Source organism: Manihot esculenta, chromosome 5 (assembly GCF_001659605.2).
Source record: "Manihot esculenta cultivar AM560-2 chromosome 5, M.esculenta_v8, whole genome shotgun sequence".
NCBI classification, from domain to species: domain Eukaryota; kingdom Viridiplantae; phylum Streptophyta; class Magnoliopsida; order Malpighiales; family Euphorbiaceae; genus Manihot; species Manihot esculenta.
Window position 1 is genome coordinate 27096117 of NC_035165.2, and position 20591 is coordinate 27116707.

The 20591-nt window shown below is 31.1% G+C and overlaps 4 protein-coding genes and 1 long non-coding RNA gene across 6 annotated transcripts; 2 read left to right on the top strand and 3 right to left on the bottom strand.

Moving 5' to 3' along the window:
* Positions 1-3124: 3124 nt before the first annotated feature.
* LOC110615012 lies at positions 3125-8788 on the bottom strand. The gene is made up of 5 exons (XR_002487881.2): positions 8641-8788; positions 8485-8511; positions 7020-7067; positions 6033-6802; positions 3125-3757 (listed from the first exon to the last, which is right to left on the bottom strand). It is a non-coding gene; the product is annotated as an uncharacterized LOC110615012 (long non-coding RNA).
* On the top strand, positions 6559-8327 carry LOC122723644 (protein RADIALIS-like 5). Of its 2 annotated transcripts, none has more exons than XM_043956483.1 (2): positions 6559-6854; positions 8031-8327. In XM_043956483.1, the coding sequence occupies exon 1, from the start codon at positions 6559-6561 to the stop codon at positions 6841-6843; it is 285 nt and encodes a 94-aa protein (XP_043812418.1). In that variant the 3' UTR covers positions 6844-6854; positions 8031-8327. The 2 variants fall into 2 exon arrangements, with proteins under 2 accessions (XP_043812418.1, XP_043812417.1); XM_043956482.1 differs by having other exon boundaries at positions 6559-6839.
* A 264-nt stretch (positions 8789-9052) lies between the features above and the next one.
* On the top strand, positions 9053-10124 carry LOC110614389 (protein P54). Its single transcript, XM_021755908.2, has 2 exons — positions 9053-9825; positions 9904-10124. The coding sequence occupies exons 1-2, from the start codon at positions 9446-9448 to the stop codon at positions 10010-10012; spliced, it is 489 nt and encodes a 162-aa protein (XP_021611600.1). The 5' UTR covers positions 9053-9445; the 3' UTR covers positions 10013-10124.
* Positions 10125-14226: 4102 nt separating this feature from the next.
* Positions 14227-15997, bottom strand: LOC110615150 (zinc-finger homeodomain protein 5). Its single transcript, XM_021756871.2, has 2 exons — positions 15646-15997; positions 14227-15540 (listed from the first exon to the last, which is right to left on the bottom strand). Exon 2 carries the CDS (start codon positions 15458-15460, stop codon positions 14543-14545), a length of 918 nt encoding a protein of 305 aa, XP_021612563.1. The 5' UTR covers positions 15461-15540; positions 15646-15997; the 3' UTR covers positions 14227-14542.
* A 1557-nt stretch (positions 15998-17554) lies between these two features.
* LOC110616333 (long-chain-fatty-acid--AMP ligase FadD26) lies at positions 17555-20041 on the bottom strand. Its single transcript, XM_021758729.2, has one exon. It carries the CDS (start codon positions 19633-19635, stop codon positions 17683-17685), a length of 1953 nt encoding a protein of 650 aa, XP_021614421.1. The 5' UTR covers positions 19636-20041; the 3' UTR covers positions 17555-17682.
* Between the last annotated feature and the right edge of the window lie 550 nt (positions 20042-20591).

Sequence of the window (20591 nt, forward strand, 5' to 3'; positions counted from 1 at the left end):
AATGCCGATAATATCTAATTTTAATATTCTAAAATATTTTAATATTAAGTTTAAATTTCATTTAAAATAAATTGATCCGTTTAAATTTTATTATCTTGATAGAATTAAAGAATAATAAGAGAAAAATTCAATTTGGACTCTACACTATGAAATAAAAAATAGTCATAATCAAATTTATAAAATAATAAGGAATAGAGTCATATTTGAACTCTAATTTCCAGATAAACTATGTTATGGACTATGTTATAAGCATAAATATACTTGACGAACAGAGACTAGTTTTAAATTCGAGAACCAAACTGATAAAATGTACTCAATTTTAATTTTAGCTATTTGTATTTAGGTTAAATTAGAACTCTTAACACTATAAAAGGATATTCTGATGTATCTGACAGATCATCTCATCTTTCGTCTTCCATTCTTAGTATGAATGTGGTTAAATTTTTTTTCTTTTCAATTAAAGAATAATTAAAGTTTTAATTTAATTGGGCGTGAAATTTATGTGATTCTATTATTTTCTCAATTATTTTTAATATTTATATTATTTCAATATTTAGTGCTTACTATTATTTTATTGGTTGTTGTGTTAAGGCGCCATTGCTTAATTGATAGATTATTATTCAGGTTAATTAAATTGGTAATTATTTAGTTAAACTGAAATAAGTAGTAAATTAAATTGCGTACAATTACCGATTTAATTAATCTAAATAGCAATATATTATTCTATCAATTAAGCAATGGCACTTTAATATTACAACTAACAGAATAATGGTAAGCAATAAATACCGAAATAATATAAATACAAAAAATAATTAAAAAAACAATAAAATTACATAAATTTCATAAAAAATTAAATTAAAATTTTAATTATTCTTTAACCGAAAAGAATAAAACACATGTTCATAACTAAGAATGGAAAGCGAAAGATGAAATGATCTACCCAATACATAAGAATGCCTCTTTTATAATATTAAGAATCCTAATTTAACCTAAATACAAATAGCTAAAATCAAAATCGAATATATCTTGACATATGAGAATTATCTGTTTGGTTCTCGAATTTAAAATTAGACTCTATTTGTCTAAGTATGTTTATGCTCATAGCGCAATTTATAACACAGCTCGTCTCATAATGCAATCTATAACATAGCTCGTCTGAAAATTAAAGTTTAAGTATGACGGTATTTCTTATCATTCTATAAATTTGACTGTGACTACGTTTGATCTCAGAATGTAAAGTACAAATTGAATTTTTCTTTTATCATTCTCCGATCTTACCAATATAATAAAATTTAAACATATTAATTTATTTTAAAAGAAATCAAATTTAATGTTTAAATATTTTAAAATATTAAAATTATATAATTGTGCATTTTATAAAATGCACTAGAAAGTTTTCAAAAATAAGCATTATGACGATAGAGTCCCAAAATCTCATCAATCCAACACCCATAATAACAAGCATCTTAAATTTTCATTTTCATCATTTATGGTCCTTTTAATCCCCGTTATCTTGTCATTCTAACTGATCTTGAACTACTATGTTTCTAATTTCTCTGATTTTGTCCTTTCATAAGTACCAATAACAATGTTATTTTTATGTTTTAGTTCAGTTTCTTTGATATTACTTGGAAAAAAATAATTTGTTAAGATTTCATTTGTTTTGGGAAATATTTTTTAAAAAATATTTTTATTTTTTTGGTATTTGAAACTTTTAAAAAATCTCTTTAAAGAAAAAAAACTTTATAATACTCTTTCCATTCTATAAATTTTATCTATTTTATTATTATTTTAAAATTATTATCCTTTTTCCTATTTTATACGATAATAACATATAAATTAACTATTATAACTCTATTTAATTTTATTTTATTTCTAAAAAATCTTTTAGAATATCTCTTAATATTTAATAAAATTTAATATTTTTAATATGAATATAATTAAAAAGTTAATATAAAAATATTATTTTTCTTAATATATGTAAAAAAAATAAAGTGGATAAAAATTATAAAATGAAAAAAGTAATTTTCTAACTTTTTGATAATTTTATTAATACTACTATATAAATTTATTATTTTTTTATTCTTTTAAATTAAAACTAAGAATGAAAAATAAATTATTTAAAATGTTTTCTATTTTTCATAAAAAATATTTTATATAAAAAATACTTTTCAAATACAATTTTATTTTTTAAATAAATGGATGCTAAGTTTCTTAATTATATATCATCTATTTCTAAAGAAAATTAATATTAACATGTTATTTAGATCATTTATTTATAAGTGATCTAAAATTATTCTTCTCATTTTTTTTTAAATATTAATAGTGCTAGTTATATTTATTAATTTGTTAATATCATAAATTTGGGGTTTGTTTTTTACTATTCAAATTTGCGTGTACTTTATTTTCTCAAAATCTGAAAATGATATTAATAATAAGTCTATAATTATTTTATACTTACTAATGTTTTGTAAATCGGTAACTTTGATACGTTTGTTCAGATAAAGTTATATCTATTACTATTTTACTTTTAATTTTTTTATTAAATTTTCTCTTTGAGCTCACCTCATGCAAGAGCCGCGCCTATGACTTGGATCTAGACTCCATGATCTCCTTACGCCTCGGTGTAGCTTGAACCTTTAAAACTATACGTTATAATGAAAATACATTAAAACGATTAACAAGAAACATGTAGTGATGCTTAAGAGGAATAAGACAGCAGCTACATTTACAAGTTTTTCCCAATAACCCAATACTTAATTCATTGTTTAAGACGATAAGATGAAGATAAGCATTACTTCCAATAGATCGAGTTATTAACTTGTCTTATTGAGGCTAGCTATCCTATCCATCCATGCAATAATAGCTTCCAACTTCAGCAATTGAAGCCTAATAGTTCCACTAGGTTGAACCCATATGAACTGAACTCAATTAATAAGAGAAGTGCCACTAGTTCACATAGCTACTTGTCGTCATTACACCATAGAATGTCCTTGCACTCTCCTATGAGGTCGCTTCATGGAATATTTAACATTTCACTACACTCAAAGGACCAAAATCAAAGCAGAAGAAAACAGCTTAACTAAATGTATATTTCCACGATTATACTTTTTTTTTTTTTGAAATAACAAGAAAACTTTATTAATTCAAAGAGAACAAAAAAACAATATGAGAATGAGGGATATCAATCCAAACTCCTTGACCTGACTCAGAATGAGCCGATGTTGCTAGAACATGAGCGACATTATTCGCAGATTTATGAACAAAAACACACTTTGCTTCCTCATAACTAGATAGAAACAGTTTACAATCTTGAACCAGAAGGACAAAAAACGATAAATCATCTAACAAAACACAATTAACTGACATCACAAGTACCTGAGCATCCAATTCGAAAAGAACTCGATCCCATCCACACTCTTTAATCCAGCTCAATGCTTTCCGTAATGCTATAGCTTCAGCACACTTTGCATCCATCTGGCTATAAAAAGAGTCTGCTCTAGCAGCCACAAAACTCTCATCATCCTTCCGGATTACACAACCGAAACCTACTGAACCTCGTTGCAAGCTTAAAGAGGCGTCAATGTTCGCCTTGATCCAACCGTGCGGCGGAGGAGACCAGATCGGGCGAGCCGGGTTGACAATGGTGCTTACTGAGGACACGACCCGGGCTGCTTTCCATTGCTGCAAAAAATTCAGAGCCATGAAGAACACACCACTCGCAGTCTGACCCTAGCCCTTCCATACAACATTGTTCCTATTTTGCCACAAAACCCATAAGATCATTAGCATAAGGGAGACATTTTCCACAGAAGCAGAAGTGAAGGCTAAAGAAAACCACTCATTTAAAGAAGATGCAGAAGGCGCAGGCCAACCCAACGGCGAGCTTAACCAGCAGCTGCGGGTAAAAGGGTATTGAATCAGAATATGCAAGACATTCTCAGGGGCTACATGACACAACGGGCATGAAGGATCAACTGGGACTCTCTTGGACTGAAGTGACGAGAGGCAAGGGACAACATTAACTAGAGCCCGCCAGCAGAAATTGAGCACTTTTGGGGGAACTTTAGCTTTCCAGAACCTTTTTCATATCTCGCTCCCTTCCCTATGTTGAAAGCCATCAACCAGGAACCTATATGCACTCTTAACCGAATAGTAACCTTTGGACTCGAATTTCCAGCACCATGTATCAGAACACGATGAAAGACTAAGAGAGATGTTTAAAATACAACTTCTATCTCTTTCGTTGAACATCTGTGCAATTAAACTCTCGTTCCATCTGTGGTTAATTATGAGATCTGAAACAACAACTCTAGCATAGTTCAAAGGAGGGGTTGTGGAAACCAGGGACTCAGGCAGCTCTCTCAACCAGGGTTGCCCCAGACTGAAACTAACTGACCATTCCCAATCCTCCAGTAAGCCCCAGCTCGAATCAGACCCCGAGTTTCCCATATGCTCCATTAACTTTAATTATAATCTAATAAATATATGAACTTTAAAAAAAAAAATTATTTTTAAATACAATTTAATTAAATTTATGATTTTAAAATTGCATTTAAAAGTAATTTTTTTAAAAATTTGTAATGCACTAAAAAGTGCATTACAAATTTACAAGTGTAATCCGACCCCTACCTAAACGAGGGATAACTCATGTTTTCTGATGCATGGAAAAGAAATTTCACCACTGGAAAAATATAAATCTGCAGTTGTCCTTCTTTATGTAAAAGCTCAGCATCAATCCTAAATTTTAAGGGAAGATTGTTTTGTTAATTGCAAGGAATCCTAAAACATAATAACGTTACATAATGAAAAAGAAAAAAACATAATCGACTTGGGGCTAATTCTTTACTACCTTTGATTCTAAAATGATTTCTAACTATGTAAATTTCTTGTTTTATAATTATTTTAACAAAAACGAGAAAGAAAATACTGATCTAGAAATTGAAACGACTAGAAGGAAGGCAAGCATAAACTCTCCTAACACAAAAGAAATAAATAAATAAAAGAGAAAAGTTATGGCCTTTGTAGGGGGTTCAAATGGTAATTCAAGGCTTTAACTAATGTCTAGTGTTCCTCAAAACTCAAAAACCTGACAAATTATCCCCCTCAAAGTGCAATATCTGGTGAAAAATAAACTGGCATCACCATACTTCTCAGATTTGGAACTTTGTTCGGAAGGCAAGAGCATAAGGTGATGACTCACAGCGTTTCCAAGTTCCAATAGCAATTAGTGACGTATCCAATTCACAGATAAGTTTTGAATGATTAAACTGAAAGAAAATAATCCAAACCAAAAATGCTTACTTCTGATCCTGATAGCTACTAAACAGTCCAAAAAGAATATGGCGCCGCCTCGTCTCGTGAGGCGGAATTACCAGAATGCTGAGGGATCGGATTAATCAAGTTAAATCGATTTGGAAGACTGAATGAGACAATAAAGGGGCAACAGAATCAACAGTATTCATCTAGAGAGCTGTACATGATAGCATTTCATTATTGCAGATGCCAATAATTGACTTCATTCATTTCCCTTTAAATGCCATGCTAATAATATGATACATATCATAGGCAAATAGTCATGACATGTAGGCAATATTATAAAACCCTAATCAGATCTATGTCCTATGAAATGGATGCTGTTACTTACTCTAGGTCTAGAGATAAATATTGATGTTTTAGCTACGTGTGGCATGCAATATGAGAAACGAAAACTACAAGGGTAATCCAGGTAGAATCTAGTAGACACTCCAATAAGTTAGTTTTGTACTTAAGAAAAAGAAAAGAAGAGCCAGGACGAAGGAGGTTGTTGTGTTACTACTGCTGCTTAGTGCGATTTGAAAATAAATGATACTCATTCTCCTCTTCTATTATTTTAGTTGCCAATTGTAAGGAACAAATCCAAGATCTCATTCACGCATAAAAGAGTTGCAATAAACATATACTACTTAAAAAGGGTATATCATGGCAAGTTGCCTAAATAAGCAAGGGCAAGGAAATCCCAGTTCCACTACAAAGATGGCAGAATATCTTACTGTGTCTTATGCAGGTCTAAAAAGCTGGAATGGCGGTTCATGTTGTAGGCGCATCTATGTGCTGATGAGTAGACTCAGAATTTGGGATCTAATCCCCACTAGGTAAAATTCCCGAAGAATTCCATTTGCTGTTGCTGATGACATTATAGAAGACAAGAAAAGGACTTTATAAAGAGCCAGTCCTTTTACATGGATTCTCTTTTCATTTCTCGTCCTTCTTACCCATGCTCAAGGAAGCGAATCACATCTTGTTATACCATCTCGAAAAAAATATTCGCCAACTTGCATAACCCCACCACTCTCTCTCCTGTTTATAAGGACCAAGCATGGCAATCTCTTACCCATACCCTCCCTTGACTTCAGTCTTCTCCCTTGACTGAGGCAGCTCTTCCCTCTCTTTCTCATAAACTTTCTCTTTAGCATTTTTCTTCTGCCTTCGGTTTCACATTCCCCCATCATTAATTTAACTTTACTAGTCAGCCCATTTACATTACTAGCATAGTATTCTTATTTCACGTCCAGGGAAATGACATCAAGCTACTTCTCATCTTCTTCACATGGTTCTAGCTCGTCCTGGACACCCAAGCAAAACAAGCTATTTGAAAAGGCCTTGGCCGTATATGACAAAGACACCCCAGACCGCTGGCAAAATGTGGCGAAGGCCGTAGGCGGCAAATCTCCTGAAGAAGTAAAGAGACACTATGATCTTCTTGTGGAGGACCTAATGTATATAGAATCTGGCCAAGCCCCACTTCCCACCTACAAGCCCACTGGGAGCAATGGTAGAGGAATTGGTGAAGAGCAGAGGTAGAATATGTACTGGTAAATATTTACTCAACAGCACAATTTTAGATGCACTCATGAACTTCCATTTCTTCTTGCATATTATGTCTTTCCTTCCCTCATAGATCAGCACAACATTATTAGATAGATATGGTTCTCTTCCCATAGGACATATATTGTAAAAACTGCCAGGGCATTACTTACCGGTTACTATTTGAATGTCACCCAGCCACTCCATATGCTCTAGGCAAGCTAGTTATCATAGTCCAAGGCACATGCACAGAAACTTGTTAAACAGGACTATTGGATGGGAAACATACTAAAAATCATGTCTAAAAGACTAAAACCATGCAAAAACATTAGCATATTAAGCGCATAAGACAGGGAATCTGAATTAATTTCTGAGTCATGTGAAATGTCCAATTGCTCAAAATAGAAGAACTTGGAAGTTAACAGGATAAGCTGCTTTTACTCTAAAAGAGCATTTAGTAAGTTTAAACAACTGAAGCAGCATACTGTATTACATGTTGCAATAACGTTAGTGATACATGTCCACTTTCCCTCTGTTACCCAAATTCTTCCCTTTTTTCCTTTTCCTGGTAGCTACACGTCTAAATGCTAGACCAGACACCGACACTGTTCCTCCTCGAGGTACTTTTCTAAAGATTCAAATCTTATATACAATCTATCCATAATACTCTATCCAACTTACTACGGAAAAGACCCACATGAAATCTAATCCTACTTGTTTTGCTCACATGCGCATGGTCCTGTAATATGGAGCTGACTATTAAATTATTATAAATTTGCCGGTGCATCTGGTATTGGGAAGTATAATCATGTGAAGCAACATGACTTTTTTAATCAACTTTCATATTCCCTGCAACCGTCCATTAATCCCCTAGACCTGCTCACGACAAAGGTTCTTGGATCTAGCTGAAACTTTAGGCGGCATCAGCATCTTAACGAACCAGATTCAATATACTAGATATGGTTTCATATTTATAAAATTGATCAATTTGACTTGCTTTATTCAATTCCTTATTAGATTCTCTTCTCTTCTTCCCCTCCCCCCTCCCCCCCCCCCCCCCCCCCAATTTCAAGGGAGAAAAACCTAGAAAATTAAAATTGTGCATAAAATTCACAAAAATTTTACTCTGTACACACCGCACCCTGTGAATTTGTACTGAATAATGTTGTTTTTGTCTCATACAGGCTAATGAAAAATCTAAGGATCTAGTGAAGCACTGAGACATCATAAAGAAAGAAAAAGCATATGCACAAGTATTAAAAAAGAAGTGAATCTAGTCTTCCTGGCTTTGGCTGTGACGTTTCTGACTTGGGCTTCTGTGTAATTAATAGATCAGGGGAAAAAATAAGCAAAAAAAGAACGAAGAGTGCATGTGTGTGATTCTGCTCTTCTTAAGCTTGTGTAATCTACTATAATTGCGTTCAATTTCTAATCGTATAAAATATTGTGTGATATGTATAAATTAAATTGCAATTTTCTGCCATTTTCAAGCAACAGAAACGATACAGATCAATCATATCAGAAAAAAGATGAAACTCTGATTAAAGCACAAATTGAACAATCCACGACTAGACTTCAATTAAGAAAAACAAAATGCAAACAAACAGATAGCTGAAAAAGGGGAAAGAGAACACTAACGTAATCGCAGAATGGATTCATCCAGATCTGCAAAATAAGTAAAAATTAAAATATATCGATTGATTCACCTGGTGCGTTTAATTCGTGAACTAGAAAGAAATTTCCAGGAAAAAAAAAATATTTGTGAGCATAGTTATGAGATTTGGAAGCACTGACCTTCAGAAAGCCAGGCCCCAAAGGTGATCAATCGCCGAGCATTGTTGCACCTGAGGGAGACAGAAATGAAACGAGTTGCTTAGAGCACAGAAACAAAACGGCCTCTTATAAAGTGAATCAGACCAAAAGGGCGGGAAATCTGTACACTTCATTCTTTTAGTACAAAATGTTTGCCAATATTTTAACCAACCACGGGGCTAAACAAGATTCATCCAGGCATTCGCTTGCAAGCCCAAAACCAACAAACTCAAGTGAAATTCTTTTTACTCAATTCCGTTTGTTTAGAAAAATATTTAAAAATTTTAATAATTAAAATTTTTTTAATGTTATTCAATATAGCTTTTTATAATTTTAAATATCTAATAAGTTTTGTTCAAATATTCAATAAATTATTTTCAAAAAATCATAGAGGCCTAGTCTATCGTGATCCAACAATTTAGACATCAAATTCAATCTGGCAGAGCAAGGAATCATTTTGAATTGCCAATTGTCCTATGATAACTGAAAACCACATACCACTAGCAAAGTCCACAAATTTCTCTCTTTCTTGTGGCTGCAAGCTAGCAACCCAAAAATTCAAACTCTATATTTGCAATGAATCCTCTAAAATTTGCAATTTTAGATCCGCCAAACAAGGAAGTAGCTTTCAATGTCAGAATTTACGTGGTGAACCCCAAACCCCAATTGCTATAAATCATCAGATTTAACAGGTTTTGATGAAACAGATTCATCTGGTCTCTAAGATAAAATAATAAATATATTTTGATTTTCTCATCTTCCAAACATCAAAACTCAACAAGGAAAGATGACAAAGGTTGTAGCTTATGTGTTGGTTCTTGCTTTGGTTCTTTTTGTATCAGCCAATTCAGTGCATGGTGATGAGTCCCCTACTATCTATGAACAATTAGATGAGGCTAAGGAGGAAGCCCAGGATACAGTCAAGAAAACCGCCGATTCTACTACCGAAAACGAACCCCAGGTGGAGGAGCAATCCAAGATCGCCGAAACCACCCCCTCTACAGAGGAATCCAAGGACTCCGGAGAGACCCCCTCGACGGAAGAATCCAAGACCCCCGAAAACACCACATCAACGGAGGAAACCAAGACTTCCGGAAGCACCGCCCCAGCGGAGGATTCCAAAACCCCCTCTTCGTCATGGGGTCAATGGGTTGTGAACAAATTAGAGTACGTGTCTACATGGCCACTGATTTTTTTTTTTTCTTTTTCCACATTAAATTTATTTATTTATTTATTTTATTTCAGGCATATTGGAGTAATTTCAGAGAAATCTAAGCCAGGCAGCTCAGCAACAGCAACAACAGAAGAAACACCTGCACCTGGACCAAGTGGTGATTCACCCACACCTGTTTAAGATTATTGATTTAAGATAATAAGAGTATTATTTTAATATTTTATATTTATACCAATAATGGACTATGTTGAACTTAATTTCTTCTTTGTACACAAAATTAAATTGATTATTAATTGAATATTATACACAGTTTACATCTCAATGATGAGTTATGTACAAATATGGTATTTTTCTTTTTTTATTATTTGGTATTCAAAAATTTTCAATTTTATTAATTAATTTAAATTTATACCCAACAGATCAAATTATAATTAATGGTTAAAAATTGTAACATGTGATTGAGTTTGGGTACTTGGGTTTCATTTTTTTTTTTTATTGAAGCAAATATAAACTATTAAGGCCTACAAATTTTCATTATTCTCAACGGGGTGCCTCCATTGTTAGATCTCATGAAGAGATGTAAATGAACATATAGTCAAATTAACTTTTTTGAAGAGTTAAATTTGATTGGTTAAAATTTTTTTGAATTCAAATTAAATTTAAATTTTATTCATTTCAAATTAAAGTTAGTATTAAAAAGTTCAAGTTTGACTCATTTAGTAAATTTGTTTAGAAGAATTAAATTTTTATCGAGTTTAGTATCGAATAATGAATGAGTAGTTTAATTTATTTACCTATATAATAAATTTTAGTTAAATAGTTATATTTATAAATTAGTTTGTAAACTTATAAATATAAATTTTTAAATTTTAATAATTTAAATATATGCAAATTTAAGGATGTAACTAAATTATATAGAATTAAACTTTATAAAATTTAAGTTTGACTTATAAAAGTACACGTAGAGTTTAAATTTATTTCTTTTATAATAATACTTTAGCTTACTTAATTATACTATTTACGAGTCTCTGCTTGTGAGTCTGCTTATAAATTCGAAAATGAAATAAGTTTATGAGTTTTAATGAGTTAAATATTATAAAATTTAAATTTATTCTATTTACGAAACGAATTTAAAAATTAAATTTAAATTTAAATTTAAATTATTTAAAAATCGAATCCAACTCAATTAAATTTTTATCGAAGAATAGTTAATAAATAGTTTAATTTATATACACTCTTAATTTGAAAGTATAAAATCATGGCATTAATGTTAACTAGTTAGAATGTCAACTTTAATTATTTATTTATTTATTGATACTAGATTCGTTGCAAATGTTTTCAGTAGAGTTTGTAATAAATGTAACATTTATATTTAGGAGTGTCAAAATATATATTTGCTTATTAAAATTAATTTTTTAAATTTTTATTAAAATTTTAGAGAATTAAACACTGTAATTTATTAAAAATAAATTTATATTCAATTATTTATATTTAAAAAGTAAAATTTCAAGATAATGACGGTTTCTAACAGTTTTCTCTAAGTCCGTCCTTGGCTATTGCTGGCTTTGAGCATTCTCTACAGAAAGATTTTCTAGATTTAAGTGTTAGGGTATTCTTTTACTTGGGTTGGTTCTTGTGTGGGGCCACTGGCGGAGGTACGTTGGTCCCAAGGGGCATGGCCTCCAAAATTTTTAAAATTATTAAGGGTATTATGGTATTTTTATTTTAATATTAAATTAATATAAAAAATTACAATTAAGCGCTTTAACTTTTAAAAATTTATTAATTCATTTTTTTATATTTTATAAAATTCCTTTTTATAAAAAAATTTATTAATTAATCTTGAATATTTATATTATATTAATATCAGTTAACGTGTTGTTAATACTTACAACGTTATTAATACTTATTATATGTACTCATTATAATTTTATATAATTAAAATTATTAATCTTTTACAATTAGATAAAAAAATTTTAAATTATATTAAAATTGTTAAATTTTTTTAATATAGAGTTGATAGTTGATTTTTAAAATTATTATAATCAATTTAATTATTATTTTATAATTTTAATTTTATAAATTTAGACTTATTATCTAATAATTTAATATTATTACAATTATTTTATTATAATATTTTTAATTAAAAATTGGTTTGTCATTATCAAAATTTATTTTTTTTTACTATTAATGCATATTTTAAAATTTATATAATTATTTATCAATTTTAAATTAATTTTGATAATAAAAATTATTTTTACTTTAAAATTTAGATATAATTATTATAATTAAAAAATCAAAACATTATCTTATAATTTCATATAATCAAAACTATTATTTTTATATTCTTTTTCATAATTAATTAATATTTAATTATAATTTTAATATAATTATTAATTATTAATAATTAAAAGAACCACTAACTATTGAATAATTTAATATTAATAAAATTATTATTTTATATTATTTTTTCATAATTATTTAATATTTAAAGGTATTATTTCATTTATCTCAAAATTTTAATTTTTTCTCAAAAGTCAATTTTTTATATACTTTAAATTAATTTAAATAATAAATTCATTCATTATTAAAAAATAAAGATATACATTAATATATACATATATAAATTACATGTAATTTATTGAACTCTCTTGTCACTTTTATTTCATTATCATAATTTATTTTTTTTAAATATATATAATTTTAGTCTTATTCAGATATTTATAATATATAATTCATAATATTATAAATTTATATTTTAATTAAATTTTATTAATTAATATTTTATGAAAACTCAATCACATTCAAATAAATAATAATTATATTCTATTAAATTTACAATTTAATAATAGTTATAAATTTAATATATTAAAAAATTTTAATTTTTGGTATTATAAATATTACTTAATTTAATATTAAAATCTAGCTTTTTTTAAAGAAAGAGTTAAGTTTACATCAAATTGTTTACAAAAATTAAACTTTTCATTTTTAGACGATTTTAAATTTTTTAATAATTTTAATTATAATAAAAAATTAACTATTAATAATTTACCTATAACTCTAATCGTAATATTTTCAAAGCTATAACTATAATTGAATTAAAAATTATAATAAAAATGATATCTATTATAAAATTTAAAATTTGAAGTTAAAATAATAAATTTATTTAATTAAAATAATTTATAATTTATAATTTAGATTTAAAATAAAAATAATAAAAATCTTATCTCGAATAAAGTTTAAATTTAAATAAAAAACCCACTTAATTAAATATAATTCAAATGTGAAAAGATATCTTTTAATTAATTTAAAATTAAATAGAATATTAATAGAACTAAATTAAAGTTTTTTAAATAATAAAAATATTATAATTATTAAATATTAATAGAAATTTTTTTAAAAATCTCATTGTTTCCTCTTTCCATTTTTATATATAATATAAATTATTTAGTTAATATAATTTTAAATATATATTAATATCTGAATTAATTAATAATTTTTTAATAAATATATTAGACAATTTAATTTTATAAAATATATAAATATTTTAATTAAGTAATTTTGATATAGGACGAAGTAATAAATTTTTTATAAACTCAAAATTTGAAAGTAATTATTACCCTCTTTATTCATTTGCAATTAAGAAAATTTATTTTTAATTTTTAAGATTTCAATTTCAATTATTTTATTTTTTATCTTTTAAAAATATTTATAAAATAATCTATTCAATTACGATTTAATTTATTTTTTTACCATTTAATCATTACAAAGTGATAACTATTTTAAATTTAAAATTATATGTTAAACTATTTAAAGATTTCATGCACTATTTAATTTCCTAAAAAATAAATTTAAAAGAACAAGTTTAATAGAAATGGGTTAGATTTTTTTTTTAAGTCTCAAATATAGATTAAAATTAAATAGTATTTTTTATGTATAATAAGTTAGACTATTTAAATTAAAAAAATTTAAAAACACAAAGTATTTTATATGGATAAATTGATTAACTTTCAATATTTTTATTCATGTAGATTTTTTCTAATAGTTTTATTTAAATGTTTTGTTTGAAATGAAAATTAAAAATTGGAGAATAAAACCTAAATCTCTCTTATTTATTCAGATGTATTTACCATCAAACTAAATTCGTGAATATTACTCTATTTATTAGAATGTATTTACCATCAAACTAAATCCGTAAATGTTACTCTATTTTAATTTAAATCTTAATTTAAGAGCTTTATTTTTAATATGCCTATATAAAATAAATAAAAATGATGATATTACTGAAAATATAAAATTAAATTCCTAATTTATAATTAAATTCCTAATTTAAATTTCCGTACCCACCACTGTCTGGAACTATAACTCTTGCACCTTTCGTTTCAAGATACTCGAGCATACCCTAGTAATTAGTGACTATTAAAATATATTAAAGAAAATATTTAAGAAATTCCCAAGCAAAAGATAAGAGATCAGAATATATCATTCTACTTCAATGGAAAAATTATAAAAAAAAAAAAAAAAAAAAAAAAAACCATAGCTGTGAAATTATGCGAAAATTTCTGATGGAAGACTTTCTATTCAAGAATCTTGCTAAAGCCAAGCTCTCTTCTTTACTATGTCTCATCTTGCCTTCCTCTACCAACCATGCTTTTAATGTCTACATCTATATATCCATCTCAAGCAATAGCCTTCTTTAATTTGCTTCTCTCACAGGGGCTCCTCCTCCTCCTCCTCCTCCTCCTCCTCCTCCTCCGGTGGCTGCTGCTGATGCTGCTCCTGCTGCTTCTTTGGATTCTTGTTATTATGCATCCACACCTTGAAAACTTTCCTTCTCACTCCAACTTCTGCACAAAACTTCTCCACTTCCTCCTCTTCTTGCTTGTTGATCCTCCACCCAATCTTCTCTGCAAACTCCATCATTTTATCCTTTTGTTCTTGTGTGAATTTTGTCCTGAACCTTTTCTTGGATAAAACAAAAGGCGGTGGCGTTGGACCTCCCTCGGCGTTGGAGTGGAAGATATTGAGATCTTCACTTGAGGACTCGGTTCCTCCACCAGCAAAAGCTACACTCATGGGTTGAACCATGTTCGCGGAGGTAGGGCTAGTGTGTAACCCCATGGAATATCTTTGATGATGCAGTACCGTTGGAGACGGCAATGGTGGTGGCAATTGAAGGCTATGGACCATTGTACTTCTTCTTGAACTCGGACTGAATTGGGTCTCCCCATCTACTTCTTTGCGGTGGAAGTTACGGTGGCACTGACAGGCTGCACATTTTAAAGCTTCGAGTGTACCCTCTTTTCCGCCCGGCATGAACTCACCACAGCCATCGTAAACATTGCCGCCGACGCTGGCTGCGTGGTTTCGGAGACATTCTCGATACCTAACATTGGCTGTCTTGGAGTTAGATCCTTTTGCAATGACTGAAACTCGATCTGGGTTGGGAGATCTTGTCTGGGGAAGTGATGGTTGCTTATGGTGGTCTAGGGTTTGAGTGTAAGTGAGGACTGAGTTGCCATTGTGATTCCCATCTCTTCTTCTCTCAACTCCTGATGATTCATGACCATAGCTCGACGGAACTGACGACGTTCTCGTATCATTCATATCTTGGCCTCTCAATTCCATAACTACGAACTGTGTATATTTACTTGAAATCTCTCATGCACATACTAGAATCAAACTTTGAAATCTCGAAGTTCTTAAAGCTTAAGAAAGAATGCCCAAGTTAATTTTCTTACAAGACACAGAAGATTGCACTAAGCAGAACTAATAAAACAGGTTTCATACTATAAAAACAAACAAGAACTCACAGTCTCAAAAGAGAAAAGAGAGGCATCAACAGCTTGCATCACTCACAAGCCACCAGCTTTAATCCTTCATTAATGGCTCTTAGTCATGTAAGTACGTAGAAGTAGAAGCACCAAGAACAAGCGAGAGAGAGAGAGAGACAGAGAGACAGGTTGATTTGGTGATTTTGTTTGATGGGATTAAGGACTTTGCCTCTGTGCTTCCAACAAGCCAACTACAAATCCAACAAGAGACAGCTTGGTTTCTTGTAATGAAGCCAGGGGTAAGATAAGTTTGTAAGAGAGAGATAAAGCAAGTGATGAGATTAATGGGTGGCTTTTTCTTTTCTTTCTTTTTTTTTTTCCTACTCTGTGCAAAACAACCGACAACGTCATGTTCATCCCACTCCCACGCCCTGCCACCTTGGGTCCCACTTTACCCCCTTCATTATTGCCTGCCTTTCATTTTCCGTTTCTTATCTTTAGCCCTCAAAATGACCCAACAGATTATGTACTACTCCTCCTTTGATGCGACCCAGAATTTAAAATTTTTGCTACTGTTCAAAATATCAACTCTATCCTATGCTTTTGTTCATAAATCTCCTTAGATTCTTTGTCAAACTCCATTACCAGCTACTTAGAATAAGCACCTCCCATGCAATAATTACAGAGCGGAAGCGAGAGTACGGTGAAAAGTAAAGAAAATTGTATGTGGATTGGTCCACAGCACCGAGCGGAACCGCCAGTTTGATCTGATTTGAGAATCCAACATAAATCAGTCTTTTTTATGGTTAAAAATTATTTTAGTCCGGTTTCTTAAATCGATTTTATTTATGATACGGTTACGGTTACCGTTTTTTCTAGTTATAATTTTAATTTTAATTAATTCTATATATATTATAAATGTTCAATTCAATTTCAATTAAAAAGAATTAGAAGTAAAAATTTAAATAAAAATTAATAAAAAATAAGTAAAAAAAGACCCATAACTGGCTCCGTGGAGTTTGGATCTGTTTTAAAAACAGAAATCGATTGAGCAATCTGATTTAAGGTTGAAACCAGGCCGTGGCCGGCCCTAGTTGTGTATGTCTTGTAGTGAAGCGATTCTCCAAATCAAAAAGCATGAGCCAATAAAAGGCTAATGTGGGGATTTCTGTGTTGGTGTCTCTGCAACTATCTCTGCAATACCACGCTTGCTCCCAAGCAATGTCTTTACCTTTCAGTGATGCAATTGATAGCTGAATTTGTCCCTCTCTTTGCTTTGGTACTTTCTTCCTCTTAAACGTTCATCTTCATTATTCCCTTTTTCTCATGCACTTCTGCTTCCACCAATAAAATTCTCACCTCTACAATGACGATGACGACGACCACTCCCCTCGGCTGCTGCTCCTTTTTTGCATTTTATGCTTACTTTCTCATTACCAACGCCATTACTCTGTCGGAAAATTTTTCTTTTTTGTTTCTTACTCTTCTCTTTTCCCCCTACTGCAACTCTGCAGACAGCAGAGTGAAATTTCATTTTCTTTCTTTTCATACAGAGAGAAACTATGTCTGGTTCTTGTTGCATGCACTTGATTTCTCTTGAGCATTTTTAATTGGTCATGGATTTTATTCACTGTTTAGCTAACAGTGTAACTTGTTTAAGATCATCAACTTTAGGAGTTTCCTTCTTTCTAAACCCTCCTTCAGAATCTCTCTTAGATATTATTAATATCTAGATATTAATATCTTACTGGTTAGTAGCCGCCGTTGATTAATAAGAAATTCTAATTAAAGAAAAAAATATTTTTCTAATTAAAAAAAATTAAATTATTTTCTATACTTTAATATTTTTACTCAAATTTCTATAATATACATTTATTAATATATTTTATATTTTAAATTAAAATTAATTAATAGAAAATAAATTATCTTGTTGAAAAATATTCTTTATAATTTTTTTTTTTTTTTATATTTTTCGCAAACAATAGCTTACTTCTTCTTCTAACCGTGGGGAAGTGACTTCTCGTAATCAAATTAAGCTATTCCCTGGAAATATGCAGAAATATATGAATGTCGCTCTCACAAAAGTGACAGCAAGGAGGGACGAGTTGCTGCGTTTGAAAGCGTTAGAGAGATCTCTTCTCTCCCTTCGGCCATCAATGTTCTTGCATTTCCTGCTTCCTCCATACTCTTATTTGCTTGGAGCAACTGTCCAGACGAAGACGACAAGCTAATGTTATTACAATTATTATTGTTATTGTCAAATAACATCTCCATAATTATGCTCATTTTGCCTCCAACAAGCTTTTCTTTGGTTGCCCATCTTTGAATTTTTCCTGAAGTTGTCTTCGGAAGATTTCCACTCTTTACAAGAACAATCAGCCCGATTTCAACTCTTTCTTCATCCATAACACCTTTTTTTATTCCTTCACATATTTGCCTCAAGACACTAACATTATTTTCTCTTCTTTGTGTCTCTGCAACAAGAGCTACCTTGTCTGAAATCTGGATTGCAGCGAGGCAACCTCCTCTGAGAAAATCTGGATAACAATTATAAGCCGCTGTTTCTATGTAGTGAGGGTGTTTTTCTTGGCCATTTCGGAGTCTTATAACATCTGAACATCGTCCTGTAATATATAGAAATCGTTCTTCTCCTCCCACGATTCCTCTGTCGCCGGTGCGGACAAAGCATCTGCTCACCTTGTTTCTGAGTCTCGCTTGGAATATCTCGCGAGTTAAAGATGGGTGGCCAAGGTAACCAGAACAATTGCTTGGTGATGAGATCCAAATCTCACCTTCGATCCCATCCGGAACTGTTTCATGTGTGTCTTCGTTTACAACTATGATGTCCATGTCCTCATCATCTTGTTCATGTTGACAACTGAGCCTTGCACTCGGTAAGAGCTTGTTGTAAGATGGAAAACTACCAAAGTTGCCATTGCATCGCCACGCTGTTGAAACGAATGTGCAGTTCTCTGCTAAGCCGTAAGATGGGGAAATGCATGATGGGTCAAGCCCAAAAGGCTTAAACACGTCAATGAACTCTTCAACTGGTGCCTTATAAATTGGCTCGTTGATGATGATCAAGTTTTTCAAACTCCATAGAGTTACAGGTCGAGTTCCCTGTTCAACCCCACCACGCTTGACAACAAGTGGCAATGTGAAGGATGGAACTGGAGTGCAGGTAGCTTTGAACTCTGAGATCAGCTCCAGCCATAGCCGTGGCCTGGTAATAAACTCTCCAGGTGAAGTTAATACACATGTAGCCCCAGATACAACAGTAAGCAACAAAAACTGAAGGCCACAGTCATGGTACTGAGGCAACCAAGAGACTATCACACTGTTTGGATGAAGATCGTAAGCTTTCCTCGCGACTCTTACGTTGTGAGTAGCTGATCCTGCAGTCACCAGCACTGGTTTTGGAATCCCAGTAGCACCAGAAGTGTACTGAATCAAGTACACTTCATTTGGCCTACAACCATTATACGACGAAGAATCCATACTTAAACCAACTTTTTTACCTTTGAGATCACAAGTAGAAATCCAGATGAGCTTCTGCAACAATTCACTAAGCTTCTGATTGCTAGAGGATGAGGAGAGATACCGTTGAACACTAGCAATATAATCCTGGTCAGCTATGGCAACTTTAGGCTTTGTTTGGGAAAGAACTCTAACAAGATGGTGATAGTTTCCATTAGCGAAAGAAGGATCAGGTGGAAAGATGGGTACGCTCAAAAGGCCAGCTCTTTGACACCCAAAGATGACCTCAACGAGCTCAAGACCAGGTGGGCTTAAAACGATAACAGTGTTGCCTCTAGGCAAGAGCTCATGTAACTGATTAGAAATCAACTGAGTTGAATCATTGAGCTGAGAATAGGTAAGAACTGAAGCCTTGGTTGCACCACTAGACCCATCTTCAGCCCAGATGAAGGCTGGTTTGGACGAGAAGGACGGGAGTCTAGCCCAAACAGGGAGATAAAGGTCGACCACTGGCTGGTCAGGGAAAGAAGGATCATAATTCTCGTAGTTCATGTTGCTGAAATGAGAAGATTTTGGTTAGCAATTATTACGTCGTTTGGCGATTTTTATAGGAAGGGTGTAAGAAAGATTAAAAAACGATGAAGTGATGTTTATTGGAGAAAACAAGAAGAAGATACGAGGATAAAGAGATATGCGAATAGAATATGCGACTCTAATCCAAAGCTAAACTCACATTAGAAAATAGTCAATCGATGTTTTGTTTTGTAGGTGTAATATTCGATTAGGCGATGTGAAGAATGAATTATTCCCAGAAATTTTGGATATCCAGCCGTCTAACAAGGTTTTGTTTGGCTTTTGGCTTTCTTCCTATGTATATGCGATAAATGAACTCATTTTAATGAACAATTTTTTTATGAAATAACTTTTAGAAAAAGTGATATATAAAAATAAATGGATGGTATATTAAACTTGTGGATCTATAAAATTAAAAAATTGCATTGGATGAATTTAAAATTTTAAAAAATTATCAAATTAATCATTCTATTAATTTTAATTATTTAATTTTAAAAATTCGTTAAATAATTTTTTTCATATTAGAAATATTTTAATTTTTTTAATATTTAAATTTAAAATTAATAAAAAAATTAATCGGTAAATTTTTTTAAAATATAAAAAGACATTTTAATATATTTTTTAAAATTGAGTCTAACTAATGAGTTTGAGCCAAATCACATGAGAGATCTCAGATAGGTTGAGTGGTGATTGAGAATGGGGCAAACCAACATTGCCCATAATAGTCTTACTCCAACTTATCCTAAGACGGCTGCTTCTTTTCATTCCTCTGTTTTCTTCAACCAGTCTCAAGGGTTACATTAATTGTTGGCGCATAATGTCGCCCATGCAACGTGTATCTGGGAGATAGCCCCAACATGCAAAAGCCCTCCCCCATATGTTCCAACTTTTTTTTATTATTATCGACGGATTACAGCGGCAGCCTCAATTGCTTC